We start from the raw sequence: 26,209 nt of genomic DNA, 5'->3' as shown, positions 1-26,209 counted from the left end.
GGACTTAAACAAATCAAAATAATGTTTTCTTCTTTAGCTTGACAACCAGCCATTGTTTAGCACATCCACTGAGGTTTGAATGGGATTTATATACCAAACATAAGGACATAAGAACAGCCAGCTACTATGTTTGGTACACTGAATTATATTAACCTTAGGGCATGTGTCTACAATAACTATGTACATGTATGCATCATTTTGTGCTTATTCATTAAATATGCTGTAGAATATTTTATATTCACTACTTATAAACACCACTATGTCGATGAGTGTGTGTGTGTGTGTGTGTGTGTATGTGTGTATGTGGCGTCACAGAGGCTTTACACAACAGAAAGTTTAATGATTTTTAACAGCATCTCCCTCTAATTAAGACACCACAGAACAAGTCACTGCAGTAGTAGCAGTATCATTAGTATCATTGCAGCTGGCCTGTGTGTGTGTGTGTGTGTGTGTGTGTGTGTGTGTGTGTGTGTGTGTGTGTGTGTGTGTGTGTGTGTGTGTGTGTATACAAGGTATGTAAAAAGCAAGTTCAGTTGGGGTTTTTGTTTTGTTTTTAATGAAGCAGATAGCCATTATGTGGCTTTGGAGCAGGCAGTGAGGTGGGTTGGGGAGGGGTACAGGGGGGTGAGGTAGCATAGATGAGCCCTGAAGCCTAGCAAACACTGAGAGACAGACAGAGGGGGTAGTTGGCGACCCTGATAGGGGTATTTATTCCAGGCTTCGCCTAAAACCACTACCAGGTGAAAGCATGTCCTGGCAGACAAAAGAATGACAGTTGTCTCACCTCCGTCTTTCTGCATATATCTCATCCTTCATGTGCAGACAAGGCTGCTTTATAGGCACTAGTGGCTAGTGTGCAGAGGGAAGTGTGGGAATACATGATAGCATATTGCACACAAATCTACAGTGAGCCATTGTGTTCAAACGTTACAGTGCCTGTAGTGAACATGTTTAAATTGATACACTGTTCCAAAACATGGAACACACACTCTTCAGCATCAATAGCAGTAAACTCTGTGGTATAGCAGCATGCCAGAGGACGTGCTAACTCACTGCTTTAGCTGCCAGAGTGGGTGTTAGATGTCCAGGAAACAATGCCATTTTGTGTGTGCGTTCAGGAAAAGAGCCTGGGACTGGGAAACAATGGCATTCTGTGAGCATCTCTGTCAACAAGGTGCTTTCGGGAGAAAATCCAGAGTAGACGTAGGTTGGAAGGGGCCGGGTAATCAAAGGATATTACATGGTATCATGTTTTAAAACGCAGGACTATTTCAGTCAATCACAGAAACAGCTTAGAAACATCAGCAGCTATGGCAACAGCAACAGCATTCTTCTCCAGTTCATTTTCATTTGTCAAAGTTCCTGTTAAGTTTGCAAAGACACAAGTTATCCTGTGTGCATTAGCAGTCACTAACACCATTTAATTATGTAGTGCACATGTGTCAAACATAAGGCCCGAGGGCCAAACCCAGCCCATCGCAGATTTTGATCTGGCCCGCATATCAATTTAGGTTCACAAAACATTTTGGTCCACCTAGTTTTACACTTTTTTTTTTTTTAAGTGAACGCCACATATTTGACTTTTTCTCTTAAATAAAATCACGTCAATAAACTATACATGTCTGGCTCTTGATGTGATTCTCATTTTCCAGTGTGGCCCTTAGTGAAGTTCATTTTGACACCCCTGATGTAGTGCGACAGAAAAACGGAGTATACTGCAGAGTTATTTTGATTTCTAAACCATAATCAATGCATATGCATGGATTTATTAGAGTGCAAAGCAGTAGAGTGTGAAGGAAGTGGAATTTAAAAGAATATAAAGAAAAGTTCAGTAATCAGAGATTACAGTACACTCACCTAGTTAAAACTAATGTAGTCTAATAAAACAATCCTGCAAGAACCCTACCTTCATGGTTATAATGTTCAGTTTTTGTCGTTAATTTTATATGACGTTATACTGAGAGATGTTTCCATTATGTAGCGTCCCCTCATCGATATAAATGGGGTGGACATAACTTTATAACCTTTAGCTAGGTGTACTGTACCTAATTAACTGGGGGACCACACTTTATACAAACCAGTAACATTCTACTAATTATGTTTCTTGTACATTGAGGACAGTCTTTTGAAGGGTTCCTTGTGAAACAAATGAGATATAACTACTGTAGCTGATGTCAAGAAGCTCGGCCTAATCACTTGCAGAAGACTTTACACATTTGAAGTGTTCTACATGTAAATATATTCAAATATGTGTGTGTTTGCAGTGAAAATGATGCATCATCAGAGAACGAGCAGCTGTTGAGCCGTAGTATTGACAGCGACGAGGAGGCAGCGTCTGACAAGCAAGGAACAGCCGAGACCAACAACCCCAACCTGTGCCTCGTCAATCTGGGAAACAAGCCCGACCTCTGCCTGCTCTCTCGGGGCCTTTTGGAGCGAGACCGGGCCTGCAACGGGGCCCCCACCTATGCAGCGGGACAGGCCAATAACATGCCGAGTCCCAACCATATCGGCAATGTCAACCACATCACCAGCACTAACCACATCAGCAGTATGAACGCAATCAACAACAACAATAAAACACCAGGGGTAGGAAGATGGAGCTTTTAAAGACGTTACTAGAGTTAAAGATATGATTGTGAACAGATCCTCAGCTCAGTCTCATCTGGAAATAACATAGTGCTGTTTGTTTTTTTACCACACAGATGCTACAGAGTCGAAGGAAAAAGATCCTGGATCTGTATGGCAGAGCCTGCAATGTGACAGAGGGTAAGTCTCTCTTACTATAATACAAAATATCTATCTTACCCAGCCTTGAAATCAAGAATTGATTTCTGCCAATACTGTGGGGGCATTTTACTTATTTCAGTTGAAGATAAACTTTTCTGTTTTGAAAGTGATACTGACTTTTATTTCCAAGAAAATTGCTTTAGGAAGCAAAACACCCCCACAGCCATATTTTCCAACATAAGGAACAAAACTCAGACTTATTCACCATCATAGTTCAGTGTGTTAGCATGCTAACATTTCACAATTAGCACTAAACACAAAGTGCAGCAAGTAGATGAAAAGTCATTAGAATATCTCTGAGGATATCCGTGCCAAACTTAACTGAAATCCATCCAATAATTGCTGTGATACTTCATTCTGGACTAAAGTGGTGACATTGCCATATAGCCACACCCCTAGCATGGCTAAACATTACATTTGATCTAAATCTTGATGTAATGGACTATGTTTGTGTAATGCTCTAATAGTCACTTCTAACACTGCTGTCCCTCTCCAGGCCTGAGCCCCACAGAGCTTCCTTTCGACTGTCTGGAGAAGGCAAGCCGCATGCTGAGCTCCTCCTACAGCAGCGAGGCGGCCGTGGTGAAGACGTGGAGGCATCTGGCCGAGAGCTTCGGGCTAAAGCGTGATGAGATTGGTGGCATGAGCGACGGCCTGCAGCTCTTTGAGAGAGTGAGCACGGCGGGCTACAGCATCCCTGACCTCCTGACCCGCCTGGTACAGATCGAGAGGCTGGACGCAGTGGAGTCGCTCTGCTCGGACGTGCTGGGCAGCAGTGAGATGGCGGCGGCTGCCGGACGGCAGGGCAACAGCAGTTTTCACAGCCAGTTGGTCTGTCCATCCCCATGCCCATCTCCATCCCAGCGCTGCGCCAGTGTCTAAATATGTGGTGGAGCAGAGACTTGGATGCCTTACAGTATACATGTTTGTAGGGACAGATACTGCTCTGACAAGGAGGACAGCACATATACAGTATACACCTTACCCCATATCACATGAAGAATGTCAGTGGAATTTTGTCAGTCCAATCAGAATGGCTGTTCAATATGAAGAGTCAAAAATGTGTTCCTTTTTTTCAGGTTGGGCGGGAAGTTCAGGGTGACAAAGATGTTCATGTAATAAAGTAAACAAGCCAGGTTAGCTTCCGAGCTAATGCGTGCTAACTACTGTAGCCAAGGGTAATAAAATAACACAGAGGTTCCTTAATTTAAACCAGTGTGAACCAAGATGGCCAAAATTTTTAACTCCAATATTGATAACGGCAGTCCATAACGCCACAGTTTTAACGTCTTCCGTTTACCCCTGAATTCACTTAGAGCAAAAGGGAACTCAATAAAATAGCTTACACGACTCGAGGTAGTGGAATGATTTCACTCGGAGAGCAGTATAAACGCATTGGGCACTTATACTGACAAAAAAAAAAACTGCTTGAATTGAAGAATCTCAGTCGACTGAGTGGTCACAGACTGAGGATTTGAATATTCGACTTTCAGGGTTCAGCCCTAGTCATCTGGTATGCTTTGTATGGCCTTATGTTCTGTCTTTTTTAAAGTGCTACAGAGTATGAGAAAGACAAAAATCAAAGACCAAAGATTTAGATTACTCTCTGGTTTGCTACTTCAGATATCTTTTCCTCTGCAATAATATAATAATCAGAATTAGTTTATATTTTATTAGATTTTCGTCTTTTTCAAATGCTAAGGAATTTTAGCAAAAAAATAGCTAGATTAACTGTGCGCTGGACGCAAGTGTTTTTTTCCCCAAAGGTTTTGGCACAATCCCTTTGCGATGTCTGTGGGGTGCTGATGGAATCGTCACTGAGCAGTTTCACTGGGCCAGTTATTTGTCTTTCTTGTAGGCACACCAGTGCATTATAATTGGGATGAATGAGGATGCCTTCTAAGTTGTCCTCTCGCTGAACCTTCTTTTCAGGCTCAAAATCTTCTGCTTAATACCGCAGCTGATGTTTGTGTCCGTACTAAGAAAGCAACCTCGTTTTCGGGGCGGCCTCTAGCTCACCCAGTAAGAGCGTTCGCCCCATGTTGGCTGTGTCCTGCAGCGGCGCGGGTTGGAGTCCGACCTGCTGCTCTTTGCTGCGTGTCATCCCCCATCTCTCTCTCCCTTTCATGTCTATCCACTGTTACTGCTTAATAAAGGGAAAGGGCCCCAAAAAAAATAATCTTAAAAAAAAAAGAAAGCAACCTTGTTTGACCGCAGCATCAGTAACCATTCATAAATGTGCGCCATCGGCTGTGCTGTCATCATACAGGAAAGACAGCAGATATAAGCTCCCTATTTAAAATACATTTATTATGCCCAGCTGGAAATGCTAAAACATCACTCAGATCAGCTTTCATCTGGTAAACATTGCTTGAGAACTTTGGGCATTTGGGAACACCTCCGTGTCTCTTAGTGAATCGGATGTCACTAGCATACACAGTAGTCAGTAGTCAACATTACAGAACAGTATTTTCTAAAGATATTATGTTGGCATTTTTAACGTAATGCTTAAAATTGTTTTTTTTTTATGTCAATTTCAGGTTGATTCTGTGATGTTGTTTCCTTTACAACACCAAGTCAGCTTTATTAATTGATTACCATAGGTGTGTTAAGTGTGAAATTAATTTATATTTAAACAACCCAAAATGCATGTAATAATTTAGTATCAGAAAACTGTACATTCTGCATTGTTCCATGCAGTTTGGGCTTGACAAAGAAATTAAGGTAGTGTGTTAATCCCATTACTCTGCTGCTCATGTTCACACCAAATCCACTTTCCCCAACTTCATCACACACACGCACACGCGCACACACAAACACACACACACACACAAACACACTCACACATAGACCATCATACTCTCTTACAGCAACTACTTCCTCAGCAGCGACCCAGTTTGTGACCCCCTGCATAATTCTTCCTCCCCTTCCCTTTTTCCCATTTTACCCCAATTCTGCGGTCTAGTGCTGCCGCCAGCCCTAATTATTTGGCGTGTGGCTTACCGGGCCCCTAATAGGCTGAAGTGTTGTGGTTTACAGAGCGGGTGCAAAGTGCCTGTGATTTCCAGCACCCAATTAAGCATTTAGGGCCACTTAACCACTGAAAGCCCAGTGGAAAAGCTGTAAAAACTGCATTAAAAAGAGAGATGCCACGGCAGACGCATGACTAACTGCCCCTGGGGTTGCTGCACTGTGAACGGTGCAAGAATGCAGCCGGTCATGGTGGAAGCAGCGCTACGGTCATCCCATAACATCTGACCTTACTCAGCTTTTGTGGTCGGCTCAGTCATGCTCAGACAGGATTTAAGCTCCCCGCTCCCCTATGGGACCAATATGGCAAATGAGAACAATATGCAGTTGTGTGTGTTGTTCACCTCTGAAAAGCAGCTGAAGCTGGTTAAGTGTTGTATGTACAGAGACTTAAGGGTGGCTCCGGTAGGCATCAAGTTCAACTTTGTGAAGAGCGTTACGTTAATGCTCCATTATTGTGATGATGTTAAAGCTATGGTGTGTAGTTTCTGTCAGCCCCATAAGGAATTATAAGTAATGACAACAACACTGTCGGCGCGTCCACATGATATAAGCCTTCCGTGATCACGCACAGCCCCCACCCCTCCTTGATGCAGTTGCTAGTAGCCAAGGAGGACACGGAGGATTAAATAAACATGATGGACTCTTCAGAAGAGGTAATTGTCTTCACTCTAGTTTCTGCACGGGAAAGTTACCGGGCGACCCAATCTGAACAAAGCCATACTGAGAAATACAGAGAGAGTTGTGTGGAGCTGATAGTCTTAATTAGCTTTATAGCAACTCATTTGGCAATTTTAACAGGTAAGATGCTATACAGGTCTTCACCGTGCCTTCTCTAGCAGTTAAGCTTCAAAACTCAGCAGTAAGCTCCAAGGTTCAACTTTAACAAGCAATGCCAAGGCTTATTTTGATCTCATTTCTCGGGAATACGGCTGATCTCTATCTGAAGTCTGATGTTGTCAGCATAATGTCCCATGACTGCTCTGCACAAAATCAAACGCATTACCCACTGCCAAGTTCTTTTTCTAATGCTTGTTTGTGTTTCTGGGGCTGGACTCCAGTACTTTAAATTAATTCATGTGCATGTTTATCAAGCATGTATTCAGATTGTTTTTCTTTAATATCTCCTGTCAAGGCAAATGAAAAGCTGACATTTAAATATACTGCCTTCTTAGAGCAGGGTGGTCTTCATCAAATCCAATTCAATTCAAAACATGTTTAAGTAGTTATTTTTTATGTTTTATACTTTTGTAAATAATCTAATTGGTGGATTGAATTGAAATGCACCCACACGCTGATTTCAGACAAGTAAAATCTTGTCTGACATATATTATGCTGTAAGGATGATATACAGGAGCCAAACATGGATTCCTTACCTCAGTAGCACATACAGTATAGTAGAATGTGTAGAAACACACACAAACTCATCACAGAACCAAAGTATAACTGTATATATAACTTATTATTGTACATATTGTATACATTAATAAAGATGTATGGTAAAATGGCTTGATGTTTGAATTTTTATAATGTCATATAACTGACTGATAAAGTATAACATTGTTATTATTACAGTGTATCTTGGCTGGATTCTGATAAAAGGAGTTTTGTGACTCTGGATTGGACAATCAAGTCCCAAAGAATATGGAACGATTTTACATTACAATGTACAATAAATACAATTTTGACGACTTGCTTTGATGCAGTTATTTTGTACTTGTGTGCTGGTATGCACTAAGTTTTATAGTTGCAATAACATTGAGGCAGTACTTAGGCACAGTATTTGAGCTAAATGTTAACGTCGACATGCTAACATATAACAGGTATATAGTAATGTTGACCATGTTCAGCATCTCAGTTTAGCCTGTTGACATGCTAACATTTGCTAATTAGGACAAAAAACTAAGCAGGACTCAAGCATGTCATTAGTTTTGTCATGATAAATCCAAACGTTGACCTGTTGATGGCGCTAGATGAAAAGTTGCAGTTTCGCGGCAATCTATCCAAAAGTTGTTGAGATTAGTCTGGACCAAAGTGGTGGACCGGCTTTGCGCTCAATTGAGCCACACTGCCAGCATGACACAAAATGTTAGCCTTAATTATGCCAATAAATCAAAACATTTACAGGACAGACTTAATATCAGGGTAAAACATGAAACATACAATGGAAATAAACCATAGGAATTCAAATCAATTCAAAATTTGTGCTTGAATCGCTAATCACAGCATTTTCCAGTTCATTCAACACTCAGACAGTTAATTATAGATGATTAAATGTGACATATTAACTAGATGGTTCATCAAATGTGAGATGAGTTCACTGGAAAAATACTGTAGGAAAAAATTAATAGACTAACTTCATTCAGGCATCACTTTTGGCCCTCAAATTCATCTTCATCTCTCCCACTGGCTTGCTACTGCAAGTTGTGAAAGCCAAACCACTTATCTTTCAAATGAGAGATAATAACCGTAACGTAATTTATTTGAAGGTTTCTACATAGGTTTGTTTTGTTTTTTTATTTACTGTTACCAAACGATGAAGAATAATACAAAACTTTTGCAAACTACATTTCAGATTAGTAAATAATTCAACTTGACCTGCACCAACAAAAAAACAGTGGAGGAATTCTCTTTTGGACAACCCTTAAGTAAATCCCAGAGCTGCACCCACTCATCTATTTTTTTTTTTTTTTTTAATATAACCCTTTTCTCCACCAACAAGACATCAGCCACTCCAGTGGCATCTTTCACTGTGTGGTTGTGTATTTGTTCCAAGATTCCCAAAGCCTTAGCTAAACGATGGTGGTGTGTATGTCCTGGCGGGGGATCTTAAATCTGTTTCATAGAACGTCTGTCAGGGAGTGGAAATGCCAGTGATGCTGCTCTGGGGCATCATGGCAGCATTGAGGTTTTTCTCTCATCATGTTTCAAATTTGCACAGAAATAATCCAACCCAATTGTAAAGCCTTTTAGTCTGAAAACACACACACACACACACACACACAGACACAGACACACACAGAGTAGGTACTGTACACCCATGTCTGCAGAAGTGTGTGTGTGTGTGTGTGTGTGTGTCTTTGTCTTCAGGGTCTGTTTTTGCGTCTAAGAACTTGGCTTGACTTTAAACGAAGAGGATGAAGCCACAGAGCCACTTCAGGGCAAGGAGTGCCAACCATAAACCTCTGCCAGTCGGTAAAACCTTCACCCTAAACACAATAACTGCATGCACACACTCATCCCCATCAGTCGCCTGCAAACACATCAAACAGCAAGGGTACAAGTACTGTCCAGACCTCAGTCAGGTGTTTGAATCAGAATGTGTGTCTGTCTGGTGTACAGAGTGAACTGTGTTTGCACTCTCGCTGATTCAATTGCTTTCAACAGCCACAGCTTCAGTACAATTTTGTAACTACTGTTTTTAAGGAAATATCCACTGAAATACTGTCACATTTCTTATACAACACAGTATCTGTCAGCAATGCACCTTGCTTTTACAGCAGTTATAGCTGGACTGGCACAGAGGCTGTGTATTTAAGTGTTTAGTACTACTGTGGCATAGTGATGGACAACAAATAAGTAAATTATCCGGCAGGATTGGTTAAATAAGTCTCTATTAACGTTGAACCGGCAAGGTGATTCGACCTGACTCACTGTTCTCCCTGAAGCAGCACATTTATAAGTCTAAGGTGGGTGAGTATTTGGTGTTTTGGGTTTGAAACCTTACGGAAATTAATTGACATTTTGGGAAATATACTTATTTGCTTTCTTGCTGAGAGTTAGATTAGAAGATTGATACCACTCATGTCTGTGCATTAAGTACAAAGCTGGAGACAGGATGTGATTAGCATAAAGATTAGCTTAGCATAAAGACTGGATTCCAGGGGATATAGCCAGCCTGTGCTGGTCAGATGGATAAGTATACATAAATAGTTACACTATAGCGCCCCATAAAACAATAAATTGTTGTTGAGATACATTGTAGTAATTACTGGGGTTTAGATATGCTGGTAGGCAAATTGAATTGAAATTTGAACTTTGGACAGAGCCGGGCTAGCTGTTTCCCCCTGCTTTTACTCTATATGGTAAGCTAAGCTAATTGCTTGCTGAATCATGACATGAATGGACATGAGTGTTATCGATCTTTTAATTTAAGTCTCTTAAGAGTGCATTTCCCAAAATGTTGAACAATTCTTGTAAGTAACAGTTATACTTGAGGATGCAACTATTAAAAAGTGGGAATTTGTTTCTGATAAGGCATTAATAAATGGCAAATCTGTGACTACTGTTAAATGTGCAATAAACATAATAAAATATGGTTCAAGATGTGCTATCTCAAGTATTTTCACTGATCAACATGAACAAAATAGAATTTTAATAATGATAAATAGGTGGTTAGAATGAAACAATGTACAGTACTAAGTGTAGACACCAACAGCAGGCATATTGGAAAATGAATATAAGAATATAAGAAGTCAAAACAAACTGGATATGGAAACTAAAGTGATCCCAGCATGTGTACCACGAACAATGACAGCTGCTTCCACTCACAACTCCTTCACACACACTAGCTAATTTACAGTCAGGTATATTACCAGATCCTCCATGTGCTTATGGGATTAATCAAGCAGCATATTTATGCATATTGCGGCTGGTGGAAATAATATACATTTGGTGGTCTGCCATGTCAATTGCTGATTGACTTGACTTTATGGTTGTGCTGAAGTGGAACTGCTAATGTTTCCCAATGCCAACCTCCTCCCACCGACCAAATAACATTTTAATGAGGTTTACCAGCCAGACCAGAGCAGGGCGACTCTTTGGGGTAATTTTCAGAATTTTTGGTCCACTGAAGAAACACAAACATAAATCAAGATCAGTGTTTAAAGTCGCGTGGCTGCGCAGGGTAGACTGGCAGAGTTAAGCGTGTTAGGGAACACGGACCAGACACGGCTATGCCGACTCCAGTGCAGGCCAGACTTTACTGAAGTTATGAAAGTAAATAAATCAGCTGTCCACAATTCCTGGAGTAGGAATAAAGGCAATAATGCCCTGTATAAGTGATACTCCACCCAAAGTCTATGTGACTATCAAACCTTTAGCTTGAATAGCAGCTGGAAGAAGTTTGTAGATTCCTTCAGCTTGAATTCATTTCACTTACAATAAACTCCAAATGTGACGTTAAAAAAATCCATAGAAACTCTAATCTCCACTGTCGATCGATGTGCGCAGTATGTTCCAATCTTATTTTTGCCAAAATACTGCTTCTGTGTTATCATACTTCCCTCGTGAAGCAGATTTGAGTCACTTTATTAAGTACACTTGTACAATCAAATCCAATACAATATGAAACAACTCTGCCTTAAACAAACCTTAAAATGTTCAGTTGTTGTTAGAAAATGTTATTTCAGCAATATGTTTATTCAAAACGTATATAGGACAGACAAGAACATCAATATTCAACGATTCTGCAAAACCCTGAAATTCCAGTCAATGCCATATTTGTTTTTTTCCATCTAATGCCAACATTTGGTTATGGCATATCAACTATGGAAAAGGTGTGTTAGGGCTGAGCAACTGAAACAGTGATGGTTAATAAAAAAGTGAATATTAATTGCACAAAAGCTGGACGTAAATTGTGAGAGTCAGAATTGTCTAATATGAACGTAATTGTCTAATATGAACGTAACTGGGCTGGAGCTTCACTGTTTACCTTGAGAATATAAAATGTGTGATAAAATATTGTAAACTCAAAGTCCCCTAACTAGCTTTTGACTATCCTAAATGCCAACTGAGCGAATTCCATTTGCTGAGGAAGGCCATGGGATACGGTCAAAAGCTCTGAAAGATATCCAGATAAACAGCTTTGTCAAATGAATAGGTCAGTTGATATAGAAAGTGATGAGTGGCTTCACAGTGAGCTGCAGGTTTCAATCCATTTGTAACAGAGAGAGCTTCCGTGATCCAAGGCAGAAAAGATGAATGCTGAAGAAACAGTTGATGGTAAAATTCTGATTTTGACAGAGTGATTTTATTAAGCACACTGCATCTGCCTTGAAGTGACAGACGCCTGTGGTGGGGTGAGATCTGACACAACAAACTGATTTTGGGATTTCTAAGGGTTTAAGGTCAGACCTGCACATGTACCCTGGGTGGCTTGCTGTTTACGTGGCTGCTGTGTGCAGAATGTGTTCTGCTGTTGATCGTAAAAGCTGCTGTTTCCATTTGATATCATCCAGATGCAAAACAATTCACAAAAGCCACAATGGGATTGCGATATACGTAAATACTCTCCTCATCTGCAATACTGCCAGCAAAATGTGACCTCCACTATTATCTATAATAAAATCGCCTCTGCTTACGGCTGTTGACAGTTGTAAAAAAGTAAGCAAGAAAAGAATTTAAGGTTGGCTTTGACTTAATGAGTAGGATGGAGGGGAATGTTCCCCTTCTGGTCTCTACATCTATGCCCTGGCAAGTTTCACCCCCAGTGGAGATTAAAAGTATACTACTTATTTACAACAGCGCAATCATTTTTAAAAGGTCACTAAAAATAAATAGTTTTCCAGTCATTTTGTATATAAACAGCTCTGTTTTAACATTGTTCTTGCATGTGCTCTGGTGCCTGCAACGTAATAACAGAAGTGGGTAGAAACCAAAGTCATTTTGGGCAATAGCATTTCATATCATTAAAGGTGCTGTAGTTAGGATTGTGAAGATCCAGGACTTAGCCAAAAAATTTGAACATCGACAACACGCAGTTAGACACCCCCGGCCCTGATTGGTGCATCTGAACATGGAGCGGTGGATTTTTGCAAATCGCACCGTAGGCTGTAGGTGGTGCCAGAGGAGCCGGATTTCTTTTTTAATGACCTGCTTCATGTAGTTCTACTGTAACATAGGGTCAGTTTCAGCAAATATGACACAACGTTAGTTTTATAAGTCTTACCTACTGCACCTTTAAATGGGCTAAACTATAAGCTATAGCTCACTCAAGAACCTTTAACGCAGCTGAACATGGATGTACTGTATGATCCAGAGGCTTCCAAAGGAAAAAAACATTTATTAAAATAGAAAATGCTATAAAAAAGTAATTACAGTGAATATACTGTAGTTGTTAAGCTTGTTTTGGAGATGCATGATGCTGCAAATTTGTCCGATTTCCAAAATTTATATTTTCCATTGTAGTTTGACTGTACATTACTGTTGTACATATCAATAGCACCATGTGTTTCCTTTTCCAACAATGTAACTACTTTAAATGTAATGCTTGGTGCAGATGCAGACAGTTTCCAAGTGCTTGCAAGCACTCAAGGATTTACTTAATCTCAAATATCTAAAGCAGGTCTCATTTAATTTGGCAGAACATTTCATTCTCCTCCATCAACCGACACCATCAATGTGCCCCATACTGAGACCATTACTCCATCAACCCACCCATGCTCTGGAACAAACAAATAAGACAAGTTTATACAAAACATATGGATTTCCGCATTTCATATGCAGTCCAATCTTAATGTCCTTCAGTTGTTTTTGTTTATTGTCATTAAAAAAAAAGCTTCACATACACAGCCTCTCCTCCTCTGAGCACATCAGACACCCATTAAGGCCACTGGCAAGCATGACCCTCGTTTTCATCACAGAAAGAAGAGAAGACAAGACATCAGATTAGCATTGTGGAACATAAAAACAAACGGGTCACAAAGTGCAAAACATACACAACGCTAAGAAACTTCTGGCAGACAAAAGAACTTCAAAAACATATCACTATATAAATAAAGAATGTGCGTCTGCATATGATATTTGAGGTAGAGAAAGATGGAGCCTTGAAGTACTGTATAGTTGGAAATATGGTTATTACAGTTTGAGCACACATGAAAGACCAAGAAACGTGCTGAAGTACTGAAACACAAGGAAAGTCATCTTTAATCCTAACTGGAAAGTCTGAATATTTAAAGAGGCCTTTAATGGAGCATGAGGCAGAGAAACACATGAGTGTTATTTGAGGTTGTGGAGGATGGACCTGAGGTTCAGGCAGAGGAAGGTGTGTGTGTGGTTGGATCTCTGATTAAGTTCTTGTATTTGGAGGTGGAGGGAGGACAGTTCAAACAGACAGCGGTTCTTCCTGGACAAAAATCAAAGAAATACACCCATCAGTCCAAAGACATTCAATGAAATACATTTAGTCCCATGAGTAAGCACACTCAAGTAGTAGACCAGTGTACTACAGCTGTATAACTAGTCCTCTCTGGCTGGGTATACACTACTTGGCTGGAACAGGCCAAGAATTAAGTTTAAAAGTTAGATCTGACAAATAAAATTCTCAACTTGATGACCAGTTGACTAGGTTAGTGAACACCAGGAAATAGATACACTACCAAACTTCTCCAGATGTGAAGGTGCTATAGAAGAAAAGTCAGGGATTACCAGTATCGTCTGGGAACCATGAATGTCTGTACAAAATGATGTGTCGATCCATCGTATAGCTGTTGAGATATTTAAGTCTGGTCCAAAGAGGTTGACTGACCAACCAACATTTCCATCCCTAGAGCCGCAGGCATGGCTATTTTTGAGAAAAGGTGAAGGTGTGTGTGTTAAATATGACTTCAGCACACACAAAGATCAACTAAATACAGGACCACCACAACCTAGAAATGATTAAATTTAGACCTTAAACATTGTTCTGCAACACAAACTGTGGCTATGATTGACCTTAATAATCCTATGGTTCCCCTGGAGGTCGGGACGCTAGACTATCTGTTCAATCTGAGTTTTCTGTTGCATGACTAAAACTCCGTACGGCGCTTAGCGTCGCCGAAGACGATTGTGATTGGTCTAAAAGAAATGCCAATAAACCATAGCATGTTTTTCTCCCATCCCGGAATGCTGTGTGGACTCGCCTGACCCTCCTCCGCAGCGCTGTGGAGGAAGGTCTGGCAAAGCGAGACTAGGCACTAGGCCCCTCTGAACTACTGAATATTTGTATTTTTTAGGAGTCACAAGTCAAAAAGGTTGGGAACCTGTAATAGTCCACATAGGGTGACAGAGCCTTCTCTATAGCTGCCCCCTCCCTCTGGAACTCTCTGCCCAAACACATCTGCAACTGCACCAATCTGTCCATGTTCAAATCACATGTCATCACTCACCTTTTTAGAGCTGCTTTCAATTTGACTAACGTGGGTGGATTTTAGTGTGTGGATTTATTTTCAAAACACTCTGTAAAGTGTCTTTGAGTGTTGTAAAAAGCCCTATATAAATAAAATGCATTATGATTATTATTATGCCATTGCCTATCCTTGGGAAAAGGAATACAAATAGTTTGAAGTATATAACTGAGCTCATATCTGGACCCAGGTTGAGTGTTTCTCAGAAATTATAAGAGTGCGTATGGTTGCATATGTCCGAGCCTGCAGGTATTTACTACCTTGTTCCTTGTTCAGTGTGTGGTATTATCAGTATGGAGTAGAGTGTGTCTACCTGATGCTGGAGAGCTTCTGCAGGAGGATGGAGAGCTTCTCCAGTGTCGGGAGCTCCAGACGAGGGTTTTTAAGAAGCTGGGAGGCCGCTCGGAAAAACTCCTCACAGCTACACGACTCCAGGAAGGGATTTAAGTAGCCTACAAGCACACAAACAGAGCAAAGAATATAAATTATTATAAAAACAATTTCTCTAATGAACAACACATTGTTTATGCAATGTTAAAACTTCAGAGGAGATGGAGATGATCAACTTCAGCTTTGCATAGAAATTAAAACTACATGGATGCACAAACAAACAGACCGTGACAACACTTTACGATCAAACGGAGTTCGCCGGGGACACAGATGCTGGTCAGAGAGACTGTTAACTCTGACCCCTCCCCCCCCATCAAACCATAACATCACACACCCGCACAGGGAGATGAAAAAGAGGAAGGACAATCGCATCAGTGCACACAGATGGGAGCTGCACATTTTTTAAATTAATAAATTCCTAAAATTTCTCAATTCCTGGTAAACAAACATTTGTTTCTGCTAAAGTCACATTGCTTCTCCTTTTCAATCTAACTCTCCGCTGTCTTCGACCACGCACAAGTGTCAGTAAGAATATAATATGAGCCACAGAGGGACTTTTTTTGGCTGGTACAGAGGTTCTGCTGGCATCAAATCAAAGCAGAGGATTGGACCGGGAAGAGCAGGATCAGGTTCAGATAAGACGGGAAGGGTAGAATCTGATAATATGAGAAGGACAAAGCAGGAAAGAATAGTTTGGTCAATCCGTTTCCAGCAATAACATCACCTCAAGATTATAAAACTACAATGATGCATGTTACTGACCATGAACAGCGGTCTATACTTTGTTCTTGCTTGCTATGCATATTTTCTTTTTTCACTCAAACTTTCTGGGGAATATTTAGTGTAGTGTCTGCCGATAGTGGCTGGACAATATGGTTATCATCAAAACTATGTACATGCAGCTGAACAAAATCCTTTAGTCCAACAAAGTTGTGAGAGGTCAGAGGCTGCAACTAATGATTATTTTACTTTGATTAATCGGTTAATTATTATTTTTTGATTAATTCATAAATCATTTGGACCAATAAAATGTCACAAAAGACAGCAAGGTGACGTCACCCAGAGTGTTGCTTTTTATTTTCTTGTTTTGCCCGACCAAATAAAAAAACCTGAAGATATTTACAGTGATATAAAACAAAGAAAAACAGCAAATTGTCATATTTTACAAGCTGAAACAGGAAAATGTCTGCCTTTTTTTTAAAATTACTTAACAAGTCATTGATTATCAAATTGTTGATTCATTTTCTGTCAATTGACTACTCATTTTCGCACTAAAGAGATAACATAAAAGCTGTAGTCATATTTGCGTCATTGGAAATTGTGACCACTTGGTTTCATTTTTCAATATCTTTCAGACCAGAGTGATAACTGATTCACAACTTATGAGGTAATTAGAATAACGTTATTTGCAACTAGCACTTTTATCTTATTATCTATTTCAAAGGCACTGAGTGATATTGGATCTTATTAGGAACCTAATGAATGTTGGGAACACCTCTGTGAACACCGCCCAGTCCTCTGATGGGTGTTTAACCTTTTAATGTGTGCTACATTCTACACATATGTGGCTATATGGAGACTGATGGAGACAGAAACACTCACAGAAATACAGACACATTCCTCATGGGTTTGACGGTTGACAACATAGGTGCTTTGGGACACATTAAATAGTCAGAAACAGGGGGAAAAAAGTCATTTTCTAAATTAGTATAACCACGTCAAGGAGGGCCTTTTTAACTGCAACACCATCAAAACATATAACAACAAATACTTCTCTACTGTGGCAAGCATGGAAAAAACACAAACACACACACCAAGTAGCTTCATACATGACCATGGAAGGTAATTTACTGCATTAAAGTGGCCATATTATGCTCATTTTCAGGTTCATAATTGTAATTTGAGATTGTATCAGAATAGGTTTACATGGTTTAATTTTCAAAAAACACCATATTTTTGTTGTACTGCCCATTGCTGCAGCTCCTCTTTTCACCCTGTGTCAGGTCTCTGTTTTAGCTACAGAGTGAGACCTCGCAACTTCTGTAAGATCTTTGTTGTCAGTGTGCAGTAGCTAGGTAAGGATTACATGAGCTAGCTAGCTGTTACTGCAACTTCGGCCTGTACAAGGCAGGATTAGCCCGGAGACTTCTTCTAAGTGAGGGCGCACTTCCAACTTTGCGTGCAATACCTGCAGAACAGGGACATGTAAGTAGTTCTATACAATTTATTTTGTAGATTAGGGTGAATTTGTGTGTGTTGTAGCAGTGTTTTGCCATTGAGAACGAGCTAGCATGCTAGCGCTAGCATGCTAACGGTTAGCCCCCTAGGCCCCTCGTCTCGGCTAGTTACGTAGAAAGCCGTGCAGATTTTGAACAGCTCACCTGGAGACTGAAGACAGGACACATTCTGAAACCTGTATCTCACTCAAAACAGCATGGATGTTTTTTTTTCAAAGTTTGTATGCGTGTGGAAGCACCAGAGACACAACATAACAACCCAAATCCCAGAAAAAGTGATTTTTTCATAATATGGGTACTTTAAGCAGTTTGGTAGTTAATGTAACCACAGTTAACCAGAAAAAAACACTGTAAAACACTGTGTTTGTGTGTGATGAGGTGGCCAACTGCATTTTGGGATCATGAATGTGCTATTAACAAGATGTGTTGTGTAACTAATGTAACTTTATACAAGCAGTCAAGTTGTTGCAGTATGACCACAGACGTCCTGTATGTGTGTGTGTGTGTACAACTTGACATTTTGGTTCTCTTTTGTTTTATTGGCAACCTTCAGGTGCAAACCTTTCTCCCCCTCTTCCTCACCCCTTTCCCGTCTCTCCTCGTAAAACACAATAATTAGCAGACTTACAGTCCCCTTAAAACACACAACTGTATACACACACACACACACGCACACGCACACACCTCCAGCATATGGATCTGCTGTGTATTACTGAAGCATACAGCAATCTTAAATGATACGGCTCACAATCCAACCAAACTCCCCCCCCATGGAAACACTGCAGCTGTGCTCTCCCCTCGTCCACCTCTGTCAAGTCCTTTGTCCTTCTATAAAAGAGCCAGGAGGTGGTGGAGGTTCAAGGTTTTATGACAACTTCTAAATCTTTTGCCTGACCAGTGCATATGATTGATGTGAGCTCAAACAACCCATTACTTTTCACATGTGTTTTTTTATGTGGGGATGATATGAAGTCATGCTGCAGGAGGAGCTGGCATAAATTATAGTAAAGAGTGATAGTAAAGTCTGGGCTAGAAAAGTGATCACAGCAGTTTGATGGATGAAAATCTTTAAACAAACTAATTGACTCAGGAAACTGCACTGCACAGAGTTTGGTGGTGGTGACCAAAACGTATCACTAAGGTTGCTTTGTTGTTTCCTTTGACAGCCATAGCTGATCATGCTTGTGCCTGAACCCTCTTTGTGTCGCCTACTTACGGGACTGTTCAGTTAGCTGCATGAAGATGTCTACAGGTGTGTGCAGGCCTCCACGGCCAGCCCGGAGCATCGACAGCAGCACACACACTCCTCCATAGTGGATGAATAGGCCTCGGCTCTCCTCAGACATCAGCTCGGTACGAAGACTGTCCAGAGCCTGGGCCAGCACATCAGCTGCAGACAGGACAGAGACAGACGTATGTACACACAGAGATACGTGATTTAGTTTTAAGTTGAGTTTTTAAATCATTTCAGTCTAATATTGGAGTTTTAGACTTTCAGCTAAAACTGTTGTCCATGAATCAAGTCATGGCGTGCAAGGATAAGAATAAAAGCTAAATTATGTCATTTTATATTTCAAACAATTCTAGAGACAAATCTAGACCAAAACCCAAACATATTCATCTACTGTATAATGCCAGACCAAAAGAATTTCAGGAATTCTCACTGTTAAGTGCCTGGAACCACCAAATGTTTGAAAAACTTGAAGAATAACATAAATGATCGTTTTCGACTAATGCTCTAATCTCATCTTTGTACTGTATAGTCTTTTTAGTATTTTGCCTGTTAAGCAGCGGGACACTTGTCTTCCATCTATGCTTTCCCCATCTTATCCCCACTATCCAAGCTGTGTTTCCATTCGTTCTCATACTCCACCTCTGTACTTTGGACCTTACTGCTTGCCATTCTTCTGTCCAGAACCCATTCCAGTCCAGAACCCATTGTGCCTGACAAATTCAAACATACAGTATGATCTGTGATGACCTCAAATAGTACTGAGAATTTCTGAAGTTCTAAGAAAATGCTTTTCAAATTTTCCAAAAGTGCTGGATTTATACAACCTAGACATAGGATAAAAGCTTTCATATTTTATTGTGGACTGATTCTGGTTAGCTCTGTCTCAGAATGGTACCTATTATGTGTAAGATCCCAGAAAATCTGTGGGGGAAGAACATCTTTCCATTATTTTCAATCTGGATTCAGGTCAATCCAGAGAAGGGGAGAAGACAAACCTGGTAAGCAGACCGACAGAAATAAGTCTCTATAGAGACATATTGATGGAGCCCTTGAGCATTACGATGCAGATACGGCCAGTCAGTTCAAAGGAGAGTTTCATAAAATATGTCAGGATATGTACACTGCACCCACTGAGTGCACTAAGATTTATAGTGTGGAAGGCCAGGGAGTAAAATATGGATGCAGCTACAAGCTCCTTTTCAAATATTTGTATCAGAAAGAAACTAAGAGCATAATCGCTACGCTAGTGGCTCTGTGAGGCTAATGCTCTTTGTAAAGAAAACAAAGTTGTAAGATAGTCGTAAGCAGAGGTCCAAAAATTGTTTGGGGTGGATGGGAGTTTGCAGATATCTGGTTACAAACCAAAGCATTGGAGAAATTTAAATTTTAACCTGATGATGGCACTCCTTTGGGGAGAGTGAATGTCTGCCCTAGTTTCACAGAAATCCAATATTTGTGGAGATATTTTACTTACTTACCAAAAATGTCAATTTGTTGGTGGCGGAAGATGAAAACTCAAGAACCAACACATTTGTTGGGATACATCCTCTGGAGACCTTGAGTATTGGTACAAAAATGCATAGCAATCCATCCAATAGGAGTCATGACGGTTCAAAAATAGCAAACTGCTGGCACTTTAAGAAATGTCAGAGGATCACTAAAGTCATTTGCAATAATCCTCTGTATGTATGTTTAACATGTCATGGCATTCAATAGCTGTTATAATATATTTCAATTAGGGCTGTCAGCATTAACGCATTAATCGCGATGCGATTAAGGGCCGAGCATAATGCGTTAATTTTTTTTAATCGTATTAATCGCATGCAGGCTTTGCGTCGTGCCTAACAGGCTACTATTTTGCCGTACTTCCTCGTAACACATCCTGCTGCAGCAGGAATAGCAACGCGGATTTCGGTGCCTCATTCCGGTGCCACTGATATGTAGCTAACGTTAGCCTACCGCTAGCTAGTAGCTGGATTAAACACGGTTACAATGCTGACAGCTAACGCTAAACGGTGTAAAGTGTGACTGTATTTCACTGTAGAGGATTCCGACACCGGGATGTAACAATCTGCAGCTGCTGTTGCAAAAACACTGACGGTGCGTTCAATGAAACTGGCAATTTACAGCCTCGTGGTGCATTCAAAGTTGTTGTTAAATGCCCTTTTCCCATCTGGTGGTTGTTTTTGTCATTTAACAGCTATTTACTAGTGAAATTATTATTATTAATACTATTAACAAAAGTTATTGTTATAGTGATTACATCATTATTAAACATTTAATTCTGACGATATGGGCTTAGCAATAAACAAGCCGTTCTTTAATGTTGCCAACTGTTTAGTACCCTTCTTTTTTTTTTACTTTCTTAAAAAGTATCGGTTCAGGCACCGTTAAGGCACCGGTACCGTTTTAAAAGTATCGCTTTAGCACCGGTATCCAAACCAAACAATACCCAACCCTAATATTGACTCTAGATTCAAATGTGTGACTAGATTAAATATATAATAAACAAATGAAAATCTTAAAATCAAGTTCATAAAGTAATTTTCTTTGCATTCATTTGATTGATTTACACAGCATGCTAAGTATGTGTAACACCCAGTTACAGGTTTTAACCCCCTGCTGTTTCTGTGGATTCACACCTACATGCCTAGTGTGAAGTGATAAGTAACAGCAGGTGTGCGGCTCACACTTTCTGTCTGATTATGATTCTGAGCAGCAACTTAAATTAGACTGCCATGACATCACTATACCATGGATGGTTAAAAACCTTTCCTTTTTATCTGCTTTTGATTAACACAATTATTATTACTAAACATGGGTTAAGTGTAATCTAATTAAAACATGAATCATAACAAGTCAATCGCTTAAATTCAGTCTGCGATGCCAGCAGTAGACATATAATAAATAATTCAGTGTTCTGTGATTTCTCAACATGGGAGATTGAACAATCTTTGCAACTATTGTGACAGTACAATTCTGTGTAATGGACGGAAAACAATAACAATAATATATCATTGTGTGGAATCAACTACGCTGAACAGCTTTCCACAGCTGAGCTGATTCTAGTGCTGAATGAGTTTAGACATTTAATCAATGAATTGAGTAACAGAAAATCAATCGCAAACGTTTGATCATTAATAAACTGTTTAAAGTGCTCATATTATGCTCATTTTCAGGTTCATACTTGTTAGAGGTTGTATCAGAATAGGTTTATATGGTTTAATTTTCAAAGAACACCATATATTTGTTGTACTGCACATTGCTGCAGCTCCTCTTTTCACCCTGTGTGTTAAGCTCTCTGTTTTAGCTACAGAGTGAGGCATCTCACTTCTGTTCCATCTTTGTTGGGAGTCGCACATGCGCAGTAGCTAGGTAAGGACTACTACCCAGTCAGAAGCAGAGTATGAGGGCGTGCCACGCTAGCAGCTAGGTTTTATAACAGCATTATAATGGAAGTTGTCACGGAAGTAAAGGCTGGACTACAATAGAGCTGCAATAGACAGCTCTATTGCAATACAATGCACTAATTTAACAAGCAAAGAATATTTGCTGGTTCCTCCTCCTCAAATTTGAAGATGTATTGCTTTTCTCAGTTTTATATTGTTATATTGAACATATTTGGGTTTTGGACTGTTGGTCAGACAAAACAAGCAATTTATGGATGTTACCTTTGGCTCTCGGAAATTGCCATGGGTATTTTTCACTTTTTTATGACACATTACTAAATTATGGACATAAAATCAGGATAGTAGGTTAGAATAATGAACCCAACTCCTTATCGATTAATCAAATAAATAATAAAATCACACACTTATTGATAATGAAAATAACCGCAGCCCTACCCGATTCATTATTCTAATCTACTATCCTGATTTTATGTCCATAATTTAACACCTGATTGCATTTTCCAAATATAATGCTTAAGATACAGTATGTAGTATTGTTACCTTGTGTGACAGTGCGGAGGATGATGAGAACGGAGAGGATGCGTGTGTGAGGACAGGGGCTGCGGTAGAAGGGCCAGCTCCTGCAGGGTCCACCAGCAGCCCCACTGCAGGATTTGGGCAGGTCTGGATCTTCAGACTGAGGCACTGTTAACTGGGCTGGGGGCTTTGATACTTCCTCTCCTATCCGCCGCAGAGTGGCAGATAGTGCTACATGCTGTGCAGATTCAAACAAACGCACACAAACAAACGTTGCTTATTGCTCAGAATTCATGACTGTGCCAGCAGTCAGTTACTTTTGTTATATAAAAAAGAATTGATATGCCTACAATGATCTGTATCAAATGCCAGTGTAGAAAATACACGCTCAGCCTGACAGGAATCAGACCAATAAACAACAGCTACTATCCAATATTTATGTTTTTTCCAAAGCAGTGAAGAGCTGGTGGTTTACAAACTTAATACATCCCTCTCTCCCTGTCTACTACACCCTTTCCCCAGAGTCTCTATCAGCTCCATAGAGACACAATATTTTGAGTTATCTCCCTTCTTACATTTATACATTGTGGCCCGATAGTGGTTGTTTTTTGTCTTAAAAGTGAACACATATTAAAGCAATAAGGGAGCATGTGATTTCAGTTGAACATCAAGCATGTCACTGAGCAGATATGACACAGCCTGACAAACAAACATGTGGGTCCCAAGCTCCCTGCAGCAGGAGTGGAGAAGAGTACTGAAGCTCGGAAGTTGGAGGCAGTGGTTATATATTGGGGTACAGGGGCAAGGGGTGAAGGCTGGAGGATAGCTCATATTCATGATTGGGAGGTTGGACAATGAGCTAAAGTTAAGGGTTAAGGGAGGCTGGTATATGGCCTTCACAATAGAAGAAGCCTACGAAGAGGGATTGGACAGTCAAGCAAAATTGTCCTTTCACGCGTTCAACCAGAAACGGCTGATGTACAGTATTTGTCATGGCGGGCTCCTGAGGGGCTCATGACCCTTATCAAAGCTACAAAGACAGGGACAGCCTGTTCTAATGTCTAGACTCCGTTCAACACACAGAGACAGGCAGGCGACTTCAGACAACCACGCTTCTCATCTGAACACAAGATGGAACTCGACAGGACCTCCAAACATTAACGCCCGCCGTGCTGTGAAGGGAGATGGAACGATAAAGTGGATATCCCCTACCTGAAGTGGATGTGTACCTCTCTGATGTGTAGCTATGTCTTGAGGGAAAACCGTGTGCGTCGTGTTTGGTTTCTGCTGCACTTATGTTGTGAAAGTGACCCAGCAGCTTTCTGTAGAATAACACTCATCTTTTGCAAGGCCAAACACCTATAACTTAGAAAGGGGTAGGCCACAGAATTAAAAGCCCTTTGTTACAGAATGCAATCTCACTCCCCCGTTGTTGCTTTTTGACAGCCCAGAATTCCGGAATAAATATAAAATAAATAAATTATAATAACTAGCATCTCCTTGCTTCTGTGTTAAGGCAGTACTTATTATGAAGCTACCCTTAGCCTTAGGTCACTGTGTTGAACTTTTTACTGCAGAACTGCAGGTCATGTGACACCATCTGGCCTACAAATTACTTTTTGGCACACAGTCAGTACAAAATAAATGGCTAAGGTAACAGGAACATTTACTGAACATCAGACATACTGCTCTTTGAATTGTCACAATTTCAACCATTAGGCTGGCTTCTGAAATCCAGATATTCTTTTGTGAAAATCTGTAAAACCTAAAAACAACGAGGCCCACATACCTCATATGTTCCATTATTGCTGTAGTCATACTGTATGTTCTCAGATGCATTCTATAACTACTTTCAGCAGCAGCCCAGTTTACACACAGGAATAATCACATCTTATCTTTACCGGTGTACTGCTGTCCATGTGTTTCAAAGCCCAGTGGATGAGGCGAAGAAGGTTGAGGAGGAGGTCAGGTTCTGACAAAGGAGTCTGATGAAGCTGATCTGCTAATAATGGCAGCACCTAAGGAACCAGCGACAATTTATGACTTTGATCGCGATAGAAAATTGTTAATTGATCTAATGCTCTTTTGTGGTCAAGACACCAAAAAGAGATCACAGTGAAGCTACAGTGAACATGCTACCTTAAGGCATCGCTCGTTGAGTACGATCTCTGGAGGCAGAAACTGGCCAACACCTTTCCCTTTGTTTGCTGCTACTGACGAGAACGTCTGTCCATCAAGTACCCAGTCCAGTAGAAGGACCAGAAGCTTTAGTGGTGTGGGAGGTGAGCTGCCCTGAAGGAAGGAGGGTGAAAATCGGGTTTAAATTATATTGCTAAAGCAGTCATCTGCAACTAACTTCATCAAAAAATGCTGACTTTAGTTATAGTTAGCACCTAAGAAGTCAAGATTTAAAGAAATGTGACTATAAGTTATAGTATTTATATTCAAAGCTCAGCCATGGGACATACTGGTGTATTCAAAAGTGTGAAGTGTGAACATTACATCTAGAATGTGATTTCACTGGGGAGCCTAAAGGCGTTAATTAAACTGTGGAAAAGGTATGGTAATAGAATGAAAGTTTTGGCTCAGTCAATGTTCTCTGAATAGGGAAAGAAAGATATCAACCTGGCAATGACAAGTACAGCTGTAGCCACTGAGCTCAACTATATCCACTGATAATTCATCTTCATCAACAACAGTGACAATAACAAAATCACAAACTATGATTTATCATGTCAACTGGCAGGATGAGTGTGGTTTGTGGAGGACTGTTGTGCCGTTTCCAGCTTGAATATGTGTAAATGCGTGTGTTAGTGTGTAACCATGCCAAATTATGTGCACAGTGTTTTTTTCAATAAACACATGGACATTAAATAAAGTAATGCAGACGTAACACAAACATACATTTTATTTTTTTCCAACTACCTTGTTGCTGGGTTTTCCAGAGGCATCCATTTTCTCCTTTTTAGATGGTTTAATACACTCCGTGGTCTTAACGCTCACTTTCTGACAGCCTCTCGATGCTATGCTGTGCTCATATTTCCTCTGGAAAAAAATGTATTGAATATGAAATATGTTTTTAAATTATTTTTAGGGTGTATAAGGTTCAGTCAGATTGTATGTTAGAACTTACAGTGCTTTCCATAGAAAACTGCCTTGACTCTAGTTCTTAAAAAGCACGAAGCAATGATCAGTGAACATCTGTGCACTGGTTAATATTATGTTCTTACCTGTAGGTTTTCAAGTCGAGCATGCACCCTCTTGGATTGGCTCTCCAACTTTTTATTCTGTTCATTGATCTGATTCAACTGTTGATTTAAAAACATGAAGTGTCAATGTGCTGTGCAAGACTACTGTCTAGAAAAACATTCCTTCATTTTGTTTCATTCCATGCACAGAAATCGGGCACTTTTTGAAGCAAGGAGAGCTTCTTTCAAT

At 40.2% G+C, this 26,209-nt stretch overlaps 2 protein-coding genes across 4 annotated transcripts in view; one reads left to right on the top strand and one right to left on the bottom strand.

The window, feature by feature from the left end:
* The window catches only part of edar (ectodysplasin A receptor), a 37,153-nt gene extending 29,642 nt beyond the window's left edge, over positions 1–7,511 (top strand). For both annotated transcript variants that reach the window (XM_078261626.1, XM_078261627.1), the window contains exons 10-12: positions 2,265–2,589; positions 2,706–2,769; positions 3,287–7,511. In XM_078261626.1, the coding sequence (XP_078117752.1) occupies positions 2,265–2,589; positions 2,706–2,769; positions 3,287–3,672 (775 nt within the window). In that variant the 3' untranslated portion in view covers positions 3,673–7,511. The remainder of the gene's footprint in view (positions 1–2,264; positions 2,590–2,705; positions 2,770–3,286) is intronic.
* Positions 7,512–12,602: 5,091 nt separating this feature from the next.
* ccdc138 (coiled-coil domain containing 138) overlaps positions 12,603–26,209 on the bottom strand; it is an 18,762-nt gene continuing 5,155 nt past the window's right edge. For both annotated transcript variants that reach the window (XM_078261624.1, XM_078261625.1), the window contains exons 8-15: positions 26,002–26,079; positions 25,697–25,816; positions 24,911–25,063; positions 24,673–24,789; positions 22,796–23,009; positions 18,828–19,001; positions 15,298–15,436; positions 12,603–13,945 (exon numbers count right to left, since the gene is read on the bottom strand). In XM_078261624.1, coding sequence (XP_078117750.1) covers positions 13,819–13,945; positions 15,298–15,436; positions 18,828–19,001; positions 22,796–23,009; positions 24,673–24,789; positions 24,911–25,063; positions 25,697–25,816; positions 26,002–26,079 — 1,122 coding nt within the window. In that variant the 3' untranslated portion in view covers positions 12,603–13,818. The remainder of the gene's footprint in view (positions 13,946–15,297; positions 15,437–18,827; positions 19,002–22,795; positions 23,010–24,672; positions 24,790–24,910; positions 25,064–25,696; positions 25,817–26,001; positions 26,080–26,209) is intronic.

This window comes from Sander vitreus, chromosome 11 (assembly GCF_031162955.1).
Source record: "Sander vitreus isolate 19-12246 chromosome 11, sanVit1, whole genome shotgun sequence".
Taxonomy (NCBI): Eukaryota; Metazoa; Chordata; class Actinopteri; order Perciformes; family Percidae; genus Sander; species Sander vitreus.
The sequence above is the reverse complement of the archived record's forward strand: the minus strand, read 5'-3'. Positions and strand labels throughout refer to the sequence as shown.